This window comes from Suncus etruscus, chromosome 20 (genome assembly GCF_024139225.1).
Source record: "Suncus etruscus isolate mSunEtr1 chromosome 20, mSunEtr1.pri.cur, whole genome shotgun sequence".
Taxonomy (NCBI): domain Eukaryota; kingdom Metazoa; phylum Chordata; class Mammalia; order Eulipotyphla; family Soricidae; genus Suncus; species Suncus etruscus.
This window is the reverse complement of record NC_064867.1, coordinates 20,767,937-20,786,572: the sequence shown is the minus strand read 5'-3', so window position 1 is coordinate 20,786,572 and position 18,636 is coordinate 20,767,937. Positions and strand designations below refer to the sequence as shown.

The following is an 18,636-nucleotide window of genomic DNA, read 5'->3' as shown; positions in this document are numbered from 1 at the left end:
TAATAAAGATTATCTTAAAAAGCCCTGAAAATTACAGCATGAGTTTTAGTTTCTCTCATACCTTTCTTTTAAAACATAGCGAACTGGGGCTGCAGTCAGTGGGTAGGGCACTAGCCTTCTATGCCACTAACTTGAGCATTCCATATGGTCTCCAGAGCCCCTCCAGGACTGATTCCTGAGTGCAGAACCAGGAGCAAACCCTGAGCACTACCTGGTGTGGCCCCAAGACTAAAAATGATAACAATGTAGTGGATCAAACTAAATTGTCATTCACTGTACAGATGATCTTTTAATGTTCATATAGAAACACAGACAAGGTTAACTAACGTGGTTACTGTTTGTATTTCTTTCTTACAGGTTTTTTTTAACTCCGTAAAGAAAACATTGACACCTTGCATCCTGGAAATTCAATTAAGAAACTGCAATTAGGGACTTATTTCAAATTTGGACATGGCTAATCGAGGAGCAACAAGACCCAACGGGCCAAATACTGGAAATAAAATATGCCAGTTCAAACTAGTACTTCTTGGAGAATCTGCTGTTGGCAAATCAAGCCTAGTGCTTCGTTTTGTGAAAGGCCAATTTCATGAATTTCAAGAAAGTACCATTGGGGGTAAGAATTGTTTTCCTTAATTCTTTCAATTTTGAATCATATTGCCAGAAACAATTTGCGGTTTGTGTTTTAATCATGAATTGAAGAAAAGAGCTGTTCACTAGGCACATGCTATAAAATTACTTGAGATAAAACTTCCATTTTGGGGCCGGGTGGTGGCGCTAGAGGTAAGGTGCCTGCCTTGCCTGAGCTAGCCTAGGACGGACCGAGGTTCTATCCCCCGGCGTCCCATATGGTCCCCCAAGCCAGGAGCGACTTCTGAGTGCATAGCCAGGAGTAACCCCTGAGCGTCACCGGGTGTGGCCCAAAAACCAAAAAAAAAACTTCCATTTTGATGTTTGTCTTTTAAGATGATTAAGTAGAAACTAAGATAAAAAAATTGCAAAATAGCAGAATTAAGTAATAGGAGTTTATGTGGATATCTTGGCATTATAAAATACTATACATATTTGTATATAGTACATTGACCTTGGAATGGTGACAATAGTAAGAGAGTTTGTTTACCTTAGGAGCTGGAAAGAGGGCTCAACTCACTGAACACATGCTTCTCATGCCAGAGACCCAGGTTGATCCCCAGCACTTGACAGGAGTGACACCTGAGCACAGAGCCAGGAGTGGCCCCTCAAAATTAAAATTATTAGGTAAAGAGGTAGACTAAGTATTGCTTATGTAGTTGTGATAGGAACAAGATGACAGAAGGGCAAGATGAATAACTGAAGAGAGACAATTGTGTTGTATTGTGGATTGAAATCACAATTAGAGATAGCTTTGGGGCAAAGTAGTTAGGTTGGGGGACCTTAGTTGAAGTTTTTATTGTATTTTTAGTTGAAGCTTTTAAATGTTAGGAGCCATAATCTTTTAAGATTAAACATACTTTGCAAGGAGTTTGTAAGTAAGCTGTGCTCTATTTGGGTATATATATATGAATATAATTTAATATTTCAATGGTTGGACTTTTGAAATAGGTCAGATAGACTATGTCATGTAACAGCTTAAAGTCCATCTTTCAGAAGCAAAACTTTGCTATCCATAATAAACCTAAAGAAATTATACTTGGGAAGGTTGTGCTCTCAGACCCTTCTAAGTTGAAGCATGGATCTATGCTGCTCCCAGTTTTCCCTTATCTATAGGGAATACTTCAGATGTGTGGTGTTTCACTTTAGTAACTGCATAAAATGTTGCCTGAATCTACATTTGTGTATCGTGTTACAATGTTACATCACCTAGTGGTTTTTGTTTTGTTTTGTTTTGTTTTTTGTGATCAGTGAACTTCGAAATGGTAGTACATTTTTTTGAGTCAAAAATCTTGATATTTTAATGATTTTTATTTATTTTTTTTTTTTGGTTTTTGGGCCACACCCGGCGGTGCTCAGGGGTTACTCCTGGCTTTCTGCTCAGAAATAGCTCCTGGCAGGCACGGGGGACCATATGGGACACCGGGATTCAAACCAACCACCTTTGGTCCTGGATTGGCTGCTTGCAAGGCAAACGCCGCTGTGCTATCTCTCCGGGCCCTTTAATGATATTTTTAACACACCCTTTGTGGTTTCTTTGTTCATGTGTGTGGTTAGTAAAGAAATACTACTTTCAAACTCAAACATCTAGAAATCAAAGTGGACAAATGCTAATTGGTCCAAGTGGTAGGTAGCATTTTAAAAACTGTTGGGTCATGTCAGTCACCTTAAACCTTTACAGAAAGTTGGGGCCAGAGAGATAGCATGGAGGTAGGGTGTTTGCATGCTGAAGGATGGTGGTTCAAATCCTAGCATCCCATATGGTCCCCTAAGCGTTGCCAGGTGTGACCCTCCCCCCCCAAAAAAAAAACAAAAAACTTCTACAGAAAGTTAATGTAACTGGCTGGCAAGTTTGTTTTTAGTTTGGTTGGTATTATTTGGTTTAATTTTTGGTACCCTGTGGCTGTTTAGGGTTTACTTCTGCCTGTGCTCATTCTTGGCAGGCTCAGGACCATATCACATATGGGATACCAAGGATTTAACCGGATTGGCCCTACGAAAGATAAAAGTCTATTGGCTAGCCCACTTGACAAGATTTTTAATGGCAATATTTCCCACAATAAAGATGAATTCTAGGCTCAACACCACAGTTAAGTTGATCCATCCTTTCTCCCTTTGGAGAACATATACAACAATTAATAAATGTATAAGTTAATTTAAATTTTAATGATTGATTAATTGTTAATTAAATTAATAGACTTCTTGTTTTTAATACTCCATGTAACTTCACACTGCAACATCTCCTGGCAGGCTTGAGGGATCATCGGGGATGCTGGGGATTGAACCTGGCTCCATCCTGGGTTGGCTTCATGCAAGCTGTGGTATTATTCCAGTTCCATCAATACCCCATGTATCTTCTAAGAGAAATTTTTTCTAATATAGCACATTAAAAGAAAAATTGAGGGGCCCAGAGAGATAGCACAGCAGCGTTTGCCTTGCAAGCACCGATCCAGGACCAAAGGTGGTTGGTTCGAATCCTGGTGTCTCATATGGTCCCCCGTGCCTGCCAGGAGCTATTTCTGAGCAGACAGCCAGGAGTAACCCCTGAGCACCGCTGGGTGTGGCCCAAAAACCAAAAAAAAAAAAGATGTCACATTAAAGTGAACAACATAGGCCAGGGAAGTTGCTCAAAGAAAAGTGCATGTTTTGCATTGCCAGAGTCAAGAGTTCAGTCTTTGGCATGTACAGCATGGCTTCTTGAACATAGAGCCAAGTACAAGTATGGCCCCAAAACAAACATAAAACAGTAAAGTGAACTTCTACATGTATATAATGGACCCTGTTCTTTTAGGAACAGTTCTTAACTCTTAAGTTGTAGATTGTAGATTCTAAGCATCCCAGAATATAAAAGTTTGAGAAAGAAAGCAGTGGATAAGACCAACCTAGATTTGATCCCTAACACTCCATATTGTTCCCCAAGCCCACCCAGATAGATTCCCAAAGTGCAGAACCAGGAGTAAACCCTGAGCACTGGCCCAAAAACAAGCGGAACCCACTCTCAAAAAATGGGAATCAAATCATGTTTAGGGAAAAAAAAAGCACACAAAAACTTCATTAAAAACCATTTAATTTCCATTTTTTCCTAAAAAATATGATAATAGTAACTTACTGATTTACCGTGTAATGAAACAAAGGATTTCACATCTATGTGTATGATTGTTACCACTCCCACCAAATTAAAAATTGACCTTTTTTATGGGGGGGACACACACCCGGTGGCGTTCAGGGATTACTCCTGGCTCTGCACTGAAAAATCAGTCCTGACAGGCTCAGGGGACCATATAAAACTCCATGGCTCAAACCCAGGTCAGCCACATGCAAGGCAAATGCCCTACCCTCTGTGCTATTTTTCCAGCCCAACAAAGTTTTTTTAACTACTGTTATTTATGGCCAGAGAATAGGGCAGTTAGTAGAGTGCTTGCCTTGTATGCATGCATCTTACCAGGTTTGATCTCTGGTACCATATATGATCCCCCAGCACCATCAGGAGTGATCCCTGAACTCAGTAAACCCTAAACACTACTGGGTATGACCCAAAGATCAATAAGTTTGTGAGGTTTTTCTTTATCATTTGTTGTATCACTGTATCTGACTATGCCAGGGTTCTTTCTGGCACCACTCATAGCATTGTGGAGGACTGTGGTGGTACCAAAAAATCAAACTCATGATTTCTGAACTAAATATCCCGCCCTTAAGTAATTTGGTGCAAGTTGTAGGAGCATTTGGGCCTCACTTGCTTGAGTTCTGGGTTAAATTTTCTTAGTGCTCCTGTGACCAAATGAAGGTTTTGAACCAGAGCAGCACCTTACCCCCTGTACTTTCTGGTATTGAGCTGTCATTTTTTTTATTCACTTATTAAATTCCTAACTGCTCAGTATCAGAATTCAAAAATGAACTCATGGTTTAGTATGGGGGACAAAATTGAATAAATACTATATTCTGATAGTGTATATTAGTATTGCTTATTGCTGCTTAATTTTTTATGTTTGGGGACCATACCTAATTAGCTCTGGGCACAGAGGTGTCACCCCTAAGGTTCTCCAGGGACCATATGTGCTTCAGCAGCACATATATGAAAATTGGAACAATACAGAGAAGATTAGTATGGCCCTGGTTGATGAGGTTCACCAGGGACGATATGTGTTCGGGGATCCAGTTGGGGTTAGCCACTTACAAGGAAAATCCTTCCTTAATCCATGTAGTATCTCTCATACCCACATTTGGGGGGGGGGGGTCATATGCAGCAGTGCTCAGGGGTTACTCTTGGATCTGTGCTCAGAAGTCACTCCTGGCAGGCTCGGGGGACCGCATGAGATGCCGAGATTCAAAACGGGGTCTGTCCTGTGTTGGCTGCCTGCAAGGCAGATGCCTTACCACTGTGCTATCGCTCCGGCCCCACATAATGCTATTTTTTGTTTTTGTTTGTTTTTGTTTTGGTGCCACACCTGTTGACACTCAGGGGTTGCTCCTGGCTGGGGGGGCCATATGGGATGCCAGGGAATCGAACTGCAGTCCGTCCTAGGCTAACGCTTGCAAGGCAGACGCCTTACTCTTGTACCACCGCTCGAGCCCCTACTTTAATTCTAAATCCCCAAATATTTTTTCTACTTTATCTCCTATATACTTATCTTCCCAAATACTTATATATTATTGTGGGACACTTGCCTGGCACACGGCAGATCTATGTTCAATTCCATCATCCTATATTTCCCCAAATACTGCCAGGAGTGATACCTGATTGCAGAGCCAAGAATAATCCCTGAGTATTGCTTGCCATGGTCCAAACACACACATCCTACAAAAAAAAAAAAAAAATTCAAATACCATAGGCATCTAAATTCAACGTAAGATAGCATGTGCGCATAAATTTTGTAACATCTATCAAGAGTGATTTGCTCCATTTTCTGTTTTATGTTATGCGTATTTAAGGTTTTTGGAATTTATCTTTTTCATAGCTATAATAGAAAACACAAAAGATTACTTGGTTTTACTATTGGGGTATGGTATGGTTATAAAATAAAATTGGGGAAAGTTATTCTTTCTACTCTGAGGTGGTTTTATTTCTGTTTGGATTTTATTGTTTTGTTTTGTTTGTTTTGCCACACCTGGCAGTGCTAAGGGCTTATTAATGGCTCTGTTCTCAGGGATCACTCTGAGTGCCTGGGGTAATATACACAGTGCCAAGAATCAAATCTGGGTTGGCCACATGCAAGCGCCTTATGTGCTGCTCTGGTTCCTTCTTTGAGGTTTTTTTTTGTTTGTTTGTTTTTGTTTTTTGGATTTGGGGCCACACCCAGTAACCCTCAGGGGTTACTTCTGGCTATGCGCTCAGAAGTCGCTCCTGGCTTGGGGGACCATATGTGATACCAGAGGATTGAACCGAGGTCCATCCTAGGCTAGCACTGGCAAGGCAGATACCTTACCTCTAGCGCCACCATGCCAGCCCCCTTCTTTGAGTTTTTATATCTTAGTAACGTACTTATATGTAATGTTTATAGTGTGCACATTGAGTTCATTTACATAAGACAGCATCATTTGAACTCACTGAAAACTCATTGAGAGCAGACATTCTGTGTTTACATGTATTGCAAAACAATATTTTAAGTAACTATTGAATAACCTTCAGCCTTTGCTGTCGATGAGGAAAGGGTAGAAACAAAATGAAGATTCAGTTATTCAAGATTTTTATTTATTTTGTTTTGAGGCTATAACCAAAAGTACTTGGATTTCTTCCAGTACCGCGCTTGGGAGTCACTCCTGTAGGTACCTTGGAAGCCAGGCAGTTCCATGGTTTGAACACGAACCCCCTGCATGCAGAGTATTTGTTCCAGGCATTTGAGCCACCCCTCTAATCTTCGTTCATGGTTTAGCCTGTTTCCAAAACTGAAGATAGCAGAAATTCTTTAGAAATACAAAGAGAGTAATCTGATGATTGGTGAATCTAGTAAATATAATTATCAGACACCTACAGCCTCCATCAGTCAAAAACTTGATAATGCACTTTATGTGTGCTCAAAAACTAGAGCTAAAAGGTGTTCTACTGGATAAATAATCCTATTTTTTATTTGTAACCTGACTTTACTATTTGAAGACTTTAGCTTTATGCTTTCATCTATTACATTTATAAGTAATATGTAAGCTTTTAGGGTATAACCCGTTAATATTAAGATAATATAATATTTTTGTCACTGTTGTTTGTAGTGCATGTGGAACTTAACATTTTTGTGATTCTCATCTGGACATTTCCATGGTTATATACAGAAGTCCTAATTTTATGGATGAGAGTACTGAGGTTGGAAAAGTAATCCCTTGAGGTTTTTGCAGCCAAATGATAGCTGACATTTAAAGACAGCTTGCTCCTTCGTGTATGTCTTTGTTCTGAAATGTTTTCCTAAATTGATAAATTATCAAACTAGAAAATGTGATTCACAGTCAAGTTAGGAAATAAGGGGTGGCTGGGAAGGTGGCGCTAGAGGTAAGGTGTCTGCTTTGCAAGCGCTAGCGCTAGCATAGGACAGACCGCGGTTTCATCCCCGGCGTCCCATATGGTTCCCCAAGCCAGGAGCGATTTCTGAGCGCATAGCCAGTAGTAACCCCTGAGCGTCAAATGGGTGTGGCCCAAAAACCAAAAAAAAGTTAGGAAATAAATTGAAAGGCATTCTTTTATATCACTTTAAAATAAAATAATGTGAAATATTTTGAAATTTAAATCAATTACCATATTTTTATACCTTACATCAGATTGATTTCATTAATTTGTTATTAGATATTAAAATTTTTTTTATTTTATTTTTCGGTCTCACCTGGAAGAGCTCAGGGGTTACTCCTGGCTCTGTGCCCAGAAATCGCCCCTGGCAGGCACGGGGGACCATATGGGATGCCGGGATTCGAACCACTGTCCTTCGGAATGTAAAGCAAATGCCCTACCTCCAGGCTATCTCTCCGGCCCCATATTAAAAAAAATTAAAGATTACACTGAAGTCTTTTAGTTTGGGAGCCAATCTAGAGTGCTCAAGGACTAGATCGTTCCCAGTGGTACTAGGATGATAAAAAGTCTCATTTTGGATCTGATGTGTCATTGGGGTAAAGAGTGTATGTATTGCCACGTGTGAGGTTCTGGATTAGATCCTTGGAATAATAGTAGAAGGAAGGGAGGGAGGGGTAGATATAGATAGATATGTTGAACTTGCCAAGTATGTGCTTTAGCTTAGAGGTGTGTCTAGGTTGAAAAGTCCTTTGCAGGTCAGGTTTGGGCTACACTCAGCAGGGTTCAGAGGATATACTCAAGCTGTGTTCTAGGGAATTGCTCCCAGCAATGGTACTTGGATAACCATGTGGCACTATTGCAGGTTTCTGGCCTGCAAAGCATGTGTTCTCCAGTTCTCTGAGCTATTTCTTTAGAGTGTTTCTGCCAGAGAAAAAAAATTAACTGTGCTGTATATTTTTTCAGTAAGTAATAAACTTGCCACACTGAAATCTCTATATTCTCCTTTTACACAATTTAAAGCATCAAACCTACTAACACATAATCCCAAACCCTAATGTTTTAAAGCAGTCATTTTATTGTTTTTGTTTTGGGGTTACACCTGAAGGCACTCAGGTTTTGGCTTTGTGCTCAGAAATCACTCCTGGCAGGCTCAGGGGACCATATGGGATGCTGGGAATCCAACCCGGCGGGTCCACTGTGTGCAAGGCAAATGCCCTAGCACTGTGCTACCACTCCGGCCTCCAGTCATTTTCGGGTTGCTGAGTGTCCTTAGTTGGTAGATCTTTGTCCTGTGTTGCAGGAGGACAGTGTTGGGGCTCGAATTTGTCTGCCTCTATTTGCTAGTTGGTGCTGTTAAACACCTATATGTAACTAACATCACACTCTAGCTTGGCTTTCCTAACAGTCTGATCCAGATTTAAGAGTGAGCGTGTAAAAGTGTAAACTGGACTACCTTTTATGATTCAGTACTAGAAGTTAATACAGTTATACTCTGATAAAAAGCTCACAGATTAGGAAGAGAGGAATGTCTTCAAAGAATGAAGGATGGGAAATTTTGTTGCCATCTTGAAGAACATTATTCTCCCAAGGCTCTGTCCATATCAGTTCCTAAAATGTATCAACATTTTTCTTGAATATAACTTTTCCATGTGTGCACCCAATTAGTATGTATTTAATGAGTTCTCCACTTTGGGATTTGCTTGTTGTTTTGTGTTCCTGATTGTTATAGTGCTACAAAGAATGTAATACATAATTATTTCGTATCTCAATATATCTTAAATATATTCCATGAAGTTATTTGCTGTGTCTGTTTATATACATTTATATACATGTTTATGTATTAAATTATACATATTATGTTTATATATAAATGTTTATATACATTTAATTTCGGTAAAATTTTCCAAATTGCTACAGAATGCTGTTACTCTAGTTACAGGGTATTTTTCTTGTAGGTGGTTTTTTTTAATTTCTTTGTAATTTTTATTTACACTAGTCTATACTTTTTTTTTTTTTTTGGCTTTTGGGCAACACCCGGCGGTGCTCAGGGGTTACTCCTGGCTGTCTGCTCAGAAATAGCTCCTTGCCCTCCCAAGCCCGAAGGACAGGGATTTAAGCCCAACCTAGGCCGGTCCCCAGACCCGGCCTGGGAGTGGGGAAAACCCAGGGTGTGTGCCAGCGGCCTTTTGGCCTGGCCTAGGGTGGGGGGCCCGGACCTGGGTCACCCGAACCCCCTCTCCCCCTTTCCTCCGGATCTCCAGGTGGGTTTCTGGGAGGAGCTGATGGGGCACCCTGGGTTTTCCCCACTCCCAGGCCGGGTCTGGGGACCGGCCTAGGTTGGGCTTAAATCCCTGTCCTTCGGGCTTGGGAGGGTCTCTCTCCCTTCCTGGAGCTGGATTTTTAGCAGCACGGGCGGGCAGCTGGCAGACCTCCGTATGTGCCAGCGGCCTTTTGGCCTGGCCTAGGGTGGGGGGCCCGGACCTGGGTCACCCGAACCCCCTCTCCCCCTTTCCTCCGGATCTCCAGGTGGGTTTCTGGGAGGAGCTCATGGGGCACCCTGGGTTTTCCCCATTCCCAGGCCGGCTCTAGAGGGTGGATCAGGGGTGTAGTTTGATCTGGGGGAGGCAAATAATTTCTCAGCTATACTCAGGCTGTCACTGGCAATTTCATACCAGTCTACATTTTGAAACCGCGCGGGGGCTAGTGCCCCCGCGCGATCATATGCTCCTCCCAACCATCAGTACCCCAGATTTACCCTTCTCTAATTTCAGTAACACACAGCTTCAATCTCTGACCAAAGACATACAGTAGATCTTACAAATCCCAGAACTATTTAGAAGGACACAAATCGAACACATATTGAACACATATATTTTTTGAATATTTTATGGTTATTTTCTTTAACTGCTGTAACTCTCTATATATTCTTCTACCATGATGTTTCTATCCACTTTTCATCTTGTCTTTTCTTTGTAAGCTGTTCAGTAAGGATTGTGGTGGAACTATCCCTCAGTTTGATGCCTATGATTGAACTATGTCATGGAAATTGCTGGTCTTGTTCCTATTGCCTCCAGATGCACCAATAACGCTTCGTGGCATTGATCCTTGTTTGCATAGACACATTAAAATGGGAAAACACTATACATACAGATTAGTTATTATCTAATAAATCTCATTACAATGTACCTTACACCCTGAATATTGATATAATGACCTGGCATAGGCCTCAGTTGAATGGGCATTCTCCATTCACGCTGGAACCAGGCAAGCTATCTACGAAACATCCAAGGTCTTTTATAGCAACAGTTGGAAGCAGTCCTCTACCAGGAAAAACACTACCAAGGGTGTGACATCGACCTCCTAATAAGACACTTCCGTTTACACTGAGAAGACGTGACAACAACAATGACCTGCGAGAAGACATGACAACAACGATGACCTGCTCTACAGGACATGGTTCTCTCTATTGCCCCTTAAGTGTGAGGTGAAACGAGAGGATGCTCTGCACCATCCTGACTGCAATATGGGATATGCAGACTCCAGGATCTTTAATACAGAAGAATGATACCAACAACAGAGACTATGTGAGGAATGGAGGTGTATTGCCACTACAGACTATGACTTGAATTGGACAAACTAGTTTGCCTGGAGCCTAGAGTCAGTCCTGTGCCAGGAAACTTCAGGGGTAGGGTCTCCATGTATTTAGACCATAATTTGTCTTTCCATGTCCCTTATGTTTTGGTGGGCCTATGCAAACAAATGCCACTTTAATATCGTTTTTTACTATGTTCTCTTGACTCCAATCCTTAAGAAAAACAACCCATTAAAACTTTTGAGGTTAACTTAAACTAGTAAGCATGTGCATGGAACTAGATAAATGTTCTTTGCCCTCAATGTTTAAAGAGTTACATAAGTCTAATATCTTTAGATTATATGGTGTGCTGCTAAGAAACAATATGTACTACAACTGGGGATTTGAGGGACAAAGTAATTGTATTGTACATGGGTTCAGTTTTGTTTTTCTTAATGTTCTTTGGCTGAAAGTTCAAGGCTGGGATATCATCGATGGAACTACTGAGAATCCTGTTTATGGGTGATTGGGCTTCCACTGTAACTTTACCCTGTCCTCTTTCTTTGCATCTTTGTTGTCATAATTAAAATAATAAAAAAAAAATAATTAATAAAAAAAAGAAATTAATAGGGAAAAAAAAAAAAAAAAGAAATAGCTCCTTGCAGGCACGGGGGACCATATGGGACACCGGGATTTGAACCAACCACCTTTGGTCCTGGATCGGCTGCTTGCAAGGCAAACACCGCTGTACTATCTCTCCGGGCCCTAGTCTATACATTTTAATGTCTATTTTCCCTATAATAGAGCTGAGGAAAAGTTTTATGATATTTTATTGCTCATACAATAGTCATCCTAATGCCTCCCATTGCATTTATAACTGGTCATATAATTAAACACTTACTTTACCAGGGGTCTCAAACTCAGTTTACCTGGGGGCTGCCGAAGGCAAAGTAGGGTTGATCCTTGAGTGCAGTCAGTAGTAAGCCTTGAATATTGAATATTGACCCAAGCAACTAAAACAAAACAAAACAAAAAAAGATTCCTCTAGGGCAGGGCCACAAAATGTTGTACGGAGGGCCGCAAACGGCCCGAGAGTTTGAGACCCCTGCTTTACACAGTTAATGTTTGTTTTTGTTTGTTTACTATTTAAGGCTGTCATCTAATAGTGCACATTTCCTTGAATCTCTCCTTCCCACTGTACTTCTTTTTGTAATAACAGTTTCAATGGTGCTACTGAACCAAAAGAATTTCATGATTAGAAAATATTATAATCAGTTCATCACTTATTTTCTTCACTTAGAAATACTATTCCTGGGGCCGGGCAGTGGCGCTAAAGGTAAGGTGCCTGCCTTGCCAGCGCTAGCCTTGGATGGACCGCGGTTCGATCCCCCGGTGTCCCATATGGTCCCCCAAGCCAGGAGCAACTTCTGAGCACATAGCCAGGAGTAACCCCTGAGCGTCACCGGGTGTGGCCCAAAAACCAAAAAAAAAAAAAAAAAAAGAAATACTATTCCTGGGGCCGGGCGGTGGCGCTAGAGGTAAGGTGCCTTGCCTTACCGGATGTGGCCCAAAAATCAAAAACAGAAAAAAAAGAAAAAAAATACTATTCCTGGGGCCGGAGAGATAGCACAGCACATTTGCCTTGAAAGCAGCTGATCCAGGACTTAAGGTGGTTGGTTCGAATCCCAGCATCCCATATGGTTCCCCGTGCCTGCTAGGAGCTATTTCTGAGCAGATAGCCAGGAGTAAACCCGGAGCACCGCCGGTGTGGCCAAAAAAAAAAAAAAAGGCAAACAAAAAAACAACAACAAAAAAAAAAGAAAAGAAATACTATTCCTAATTATTTTAGGCTTTGCTTGGCATAAATAGTTAGGTTCTGGGGTTACATAAGACTAATATCCTTACTCTGGATATTGGTCTTTCTCCTTTTCTTTTCATAAGTTGTCCTTTTCGGTTCTGTTATAAAATTCTGAAGTACTTGAACATTTAAAACTAACTTAATAGGTAAGGCTTATTACCAAACATTGCTGGACTTGAAGTGGTCAGTAAAAGCAACTGTTCTGAATAGTATGTTGTAACATGATGGTTAGTATAGGGTTAGCCCTATGATTAGATCTCAATCCTTTAGTGAGCACACAGTGCATTTACAGGTGTTTGATATTTTTTCCCTTAACTCACATTAGATGGTCGACTGGAGTTTGTTTTTCTTTTTCCTACATAGAAGTCATGTTCTAGCTACCTAGTCTTTTTCCATTCTCACTTTATCAGAAGCATAAGATAATTTTTCTTAGATATCGAGAACTTGGTTAAGTTCCTGAAGGTACAATTCACATAAGCATAGTTGCTCACCTCTGACTGTGTTCCTCTGGAGTTTATAGTGCAACTGAGTTATTTGCAATTAATTACAGCAGATCACAAGTTATAATTCTGCTTTTCCCACACAAACATGGTGCACTGGAATGTGTAGTGTTTTTTTATTCTTTTAATTTGATTTTCTGCTTTCAATTTCAGGATCATCCATTTTGCTGTGACCTCCCTTCTTCCTATCCTGCTCCGTCTCTCCCTGGGGGTGGTGGATGGGATATAATTCCCATTCAATGCATAGGGACACAACCACTTTAGGTCACACTACCTGATCATGAAGGCCTAACAGCTTCAGTGCTCTAGCCAAAAAATGGGGTATTTCTTGGGTCCTGTTGTTGATGAGAATCAGGACCATGCCATGCTGGGAATAAAATTCAAGCCAAGTACATGTCAGACTTTGAGCTATATACCCAGCCAGGCCTCCTTTTTTTGGTATGTTTGTTTGGGACATCCTCAGATCAAATTACAGTCTTTATCTGCAAGCTTTCTACCACTGAGTCATGTTTCTTTAATCCTTATTCTGCATTTTTCAAGAGGCAGCTTCCAAACTTCTTAATTTGGGTCTGTGGAGATGATTAAATGGGCTTTTGAAACATGTTTTGTATGCAGGTGCCCTAGCCTGAAACCTCAGAGTTGTATATTCCCCCAATGTTGAGTCTGGAGTAACCCTCAGATACTCAGAATTACTCTTGGTAGTGCTGGGGGTCCATATGGTAAGACAGGGATCAAACCTGGGTTGACTACATTTTGTAAAGTAAGCACCTTTTCTGCTGCACTGTCTTTCTAGTCTGGGTTCACCTTTCCTTTTTATGGTATGCCTTCATTCTGCTTTTCCATTCAGCATTTGATGCCTTCTTTTTTTTGTTTGTTTTTTTTTTGGGTCATGTTTGGTGACGCTCAGGGGTTACTCTGGCTATGTGCCAGATATCGCTCCTGGCTTGGGGGTCCATATGGGATGCTGGGGATCGAACTGCAATCTGGCTGGCGCTGGCAAGACAGACTCCTTATCACTCTGTGCCACTGCTATGACCCCTTGATGCCTTCTTTGTTTTGTTTTGGGGACACACCCGGCAGTGCTCAGGGGTTACTCCTGGCTCTACGCTCAGAAATCTCCCCTGGCAGGCTCAGGGTATCATCTGGGGTGCCGGGAATCGAACCACCGTCCTTCTGCATGCAAGGCAAACACCCTACCTCCTACCTCCATGCTCTTTCTGGCCCCTCTCCCCTGTATTTTATTAAGTTTCTAGATTTGCTAAAAAAACTTTATCATGTATCTGTGACATTACAGTACATATAACTTTTATAACAACACTATAGTTCAGAACATTTATATCCTCTAGCTAAAATTTTGTTCATGAAGCAGTTAACAACTCGAGGCCCCTCCCCACTTCCTTCCATCTCTAACAAATAAAATTCTCCTCTCTGAATTTGACTATTCTTAGGAATTGAGGAATTGTTTTGTGATTTAATTCTCTTAGCATAATGTACTCAAGTTTCTTCTATATTGCAACATAGTAAAATTTCCTTTCCAGGCTCTAGGTAGATAATAAAGGGGTTAAGGCAATGCATATGATTCCCTGAGCCTGGAATAAGACCTTAGTGCTACTGGGTGTCACCCCAAGATTCTCCCCACATCCAAATTTTCTTTTGAAAAAGGCAGAAAAGAACCAGATATATCTAAAATTAAAAAGTGCATGCTTTGCATTCAGGAGGCCTGGGTTGGAACTTGACTTATCAAGTCAAAAGCATTGCAAGAGGTTATTCCCTGAGTATTTCTGGGTGTGGCCCCAAAACAAAACCAAACAAAAGGTAGAGTATTATATCATTATATAACACACACAAAACTTAGATTCTTTTTTGTTGTTGTTGTTGTTGTTTTGGTTTTGGTTTTTCGGGCCACACCCATTTAATGCTCAGGGGTTACTCCTGGCTGAGCACTCAGAAATTGCCCCTGGCTTGGGGAGACCATATGGGACACGGGGGATGGAACCGCAGTCCTTCCTTGGCTAGCGCTTGCCAGGCAGACACCTTACCTCTAGCACCACCTCGCCGGCCAAAACTTAAGATTCTTGTGTTTCTTCCATCTTCTGACTATTGTGAATAATGCTGCCGTGAACATTGATACAAATATAATTTGAGTCTTTTCTCCATTTTAAAATTGAATAACTTTCACTTTTTATTTAGAGATTTGGGCCATTCTGGGTGGTACTTGGGGTGTGTTCCTGCCTCTGTGCAAAAAAAAAAAAAAAAAGACCCCAGTTGTGCTCGGGGATCATATGTGATGTTGGGGACCAATCAGTGCTGAACCAGGTCAGCTTCTACAAGACACAGACTCAATAAACCTCCTTGTTGTCTGACCCAAAGTTTTGCTTGTTTGTTTTTGCCCAGCGGTGCTCAGGTTACTCCTGGCCCTGCACTCAGAAATCACCCCTGACAGGCTCCAGGACCATATGGAATGCCCCAGTCAGCCACATGTAAGGCAAACTCCCTATTGCTCTACTATCTTATCTCTCCAGGCCCCAAAGTTTTGACTTTTTTTTTTGTTTGTTTTTGGTTTTTGGTTTTGGGGCCTCAACCCGGAGATGCTCAGGGGTTACTCCTGGCTGTCTGCTCAGAACTAGCTCCTGGCAGGCACAGGGGACCACATTGGACACATGGGACACCAGGATTCGAACCAACCACCTTTGGTCCTGGATCGGCTGCTTGCAAGGCAAACGCCGCTGTGCTATCTCTCCGGGCCCAGTTTTGACTTTTTGTTGCTAAATTATAGCAGGTCTCTTTTCTTTTTCTAATTAAAATTTTATTTTAGTTACAACTAGTTTGCATACTAAACATAGATATTATATGTCCAGCTTGATGAATTTTGCCTGAGACCACTTCCCAAGTCAAACTAAAGGACCTTCCCCCACAACCACTGTTGTGCCTCCACCACCCCACAGTAACTTTGTCCACTTTGCACTTTGCATCCATGACATTGTGAAGTGTGCGCAGTTCTGCCTTCGACTTCTTTTTCTCAGGTCTTTTTTAATGTTTTGTACCTCAACCCTTTTATCAAATATGCATCGAATTTCAAGAATGAAAACTATATGATCAACATTTGATAGATCATTTTATAAAATTTATCTTGAGTGTTGCTTTCTTTGTATATTATAAAGTGTGTTTCTAACCGATTTATAAGCTTTTAAATATTTTCTGTTCACTTTAGACACGATACATATGCTGTCCCCTTATTTTTAAAACATCCCTTTTCTTTTCTCTCTTGCAATTGAAATATAATTCTTCCAGGGGCCGGGCGGTGGCGCTAAAGGTAAGGTGCCTGCCTTGCCTGCGCTAGACTTGGACGGACCGCGGTTCGATCCCCCAGTGTCCCATATGGTCCCCCAAGCCAGGAGCAACTTCTGAGCACATAGCCAGGAGTAACCCCTGAGCGTTACCGGGTGTGGCCCAAAAACCAAAAAAAAAAAAAGAAATATAATTCTTCCCCTGTAATCTTTTACTTGTCATAATCCACTGGAGATTTCACCCTTAATGACATACATTAATTAAATACTTAAATAGTGCTTATTTTTCATGTTTGCTTTAGATCATCCAGTTCTCTATATGTTTGAGTTTGCCATACCCTCTTTTATTCACTTTAATTTTACTAAGGAGATTAAATTTTTATTAAAGAGATGTTTTGGGGTTTTGTTTTTTGTTTGGGGGCCACATTCAGTGACACTCGGGCTACTCCTGGCTCAGGGGACCATATGGGACGCTGGGGAATTGAACCATGGTCCATCCTAGGCTAGCCTGCGGAGGCAGATGTCTTAAAATTTGCACCATCACTCCAGCCTGAGATATTTTGAATTACTGCTAGTAATGTTAACTTTATTCTGTTTTTTTTTTTTTATATGGCTTTATCTTTGATGCTTTTAGGGCTTTTCTTAAATGTATGTGAACTTTCTATATTTAAAATATTTATCTCGGGACTGGAGTGATAGCACAGTAGTAGGGCATTTGCCTTGCACAGTGCTGACTTGGGATGGACTGGGTTGGATCCCTGGCATCCAGCCACGGGCAGTTTCTGAGTTGCAGTGCCAGGAGTACTTACTAATACCTGAGTGTTGCTGGGTGTGGCCTAATAGCAAACAAAAAAATTCGACTCAACATTACTATAAAAATATAACTAAATATTGGGGCCAGAGAAATAGTAGAGCCAACCCAGGACCCACAGTGGTTCAAATCCCGACATCCCATATGGTCCCCTGTGCTTGCCAGAAGTGATTTCTGAGCGTAGAGCCAGGAGTAACCCTGAGCACTGCCGAATGTGATACAAAAACAAAATATATTTATATTTGGAACCATATATTTTGGATTATGATGTATGTTTTGCAAAGTAACAACAAAATTGAGTGTAACTAGATAGACATAGGATATGGGTCCATTTTTAAAACAGTAATTCCATCAAATTTTGTAAATAAAAAGTTGAGAGTTGGATGTATTTTCTCTTTTGTGAAGACATTTTAGTTGTGGGGGTAGGAATGAAACTTCTCAGTTGACCTTTCGGTTTGACTGTCCTGGTTATTGCAGTATGACCTTAATTATAAAGAAGGTCTTAGACATTTTGTACCTTCAGTATTTGTAGATTTAACCTTTACAGCCTTGCTTATTCTCAACTGACTTCCAAGTTCTGTGACTCAACATTTGTAGATTTACTGAAACTTAAAAGTTGCTTGCTACCAGGCTTGCAAATAAGAACAGAACTTGTAGTTCAAAGAGGGAGTCTATTAGACAGGCCAGCGCCTCGAATCTGAACGCAGCTTTGTTTTTTTCTACTTGTCGTCGCGTACACAGTAACTCTCAAAGTGATAAAAGCTTTTTCTTTGTGAATTATGGGCCCGAAAGAAAACCAACTGCTAGAGCTGGTGATGAAAATGGAGAGAAAATGAAGAGGTCTAAGAAAGTGATGGTTCTTAGCCAGAAAATAAACATTTTGGATAAATTAAAAGTGGTTTTGCAGATTCAGGTAAGTTTTTGGTTGGTTTTGCTACAGTATTGATGTAGTTTCTATTTTGAGTGCCAAAATTTTTATAACTTAACTAGTATTTTTGGAATCCGCAAGGATTGAAGATGTCAGCTATATTTCACTGACTTCTATAGGGAAACTTTAAATGCCTTCATTGCATTTGAAAGCTTGAACCCTTAGGGAATCTTGGAAGTATATAAAATTTGTCAAGAATTGGATTATTTTGGTCCTATAATCTTTGTGGCACTACAACTTTATTTTACTGTGTTAAAATACCATAAATTCTAATCTATAATATAATATTGGTCTCCCCCAATTAAACTATCATACTATATGAGCATTAACATATAAAGGCTTTTGATGGCATTTTGTTTGAGTGTATTAGTTACATAATTGAATACAAACATGGACTGTCTATTCAGACATTTAAAATGACCCCCCCCCAAAATAATCAGACATGTCTTTTGTATGTGTTTTAGCAAATATTTTGACCGTCTTTATAACTGGGTTGTTTCTAATGTATGAAAAATAGCCAATAGTGGGGCCGGTGAGGTGGTGCTAGAGGTAAGGTGTCTGCCTTGC

The 18,636-nt window shown here is 40.7% G+C and overlaps 1 protein-coding gene and 1 pseudogene across 1 annotated transcript in view; both read left to right on the top strand.

Moving 5' to 3' along the window:
* Positions 1-364: 364 nt before the first annotated feature.
* Positions 365-18,636, top strand: part of RAB5A (RAB5A, member RAS oncogene family) — a 33,036-nt gene continuing 14,764 nt past the window's right edge. Inside the window, exon 1 of the mRNA XM_049766150.1 lies at positions 365-613. Within this exon, the coding sequence (XP_049622107.1) occupies positions 451-613 (163 nt within the window). The 5' untranslated portion in view covers positions 365-450. The remainder of the gene's footprint in view (positions 614-18,636) is intronic.
* Positions 4,681-4,773, top strand: LOC125998406 (uncharacterized; annotated as a pseudogene).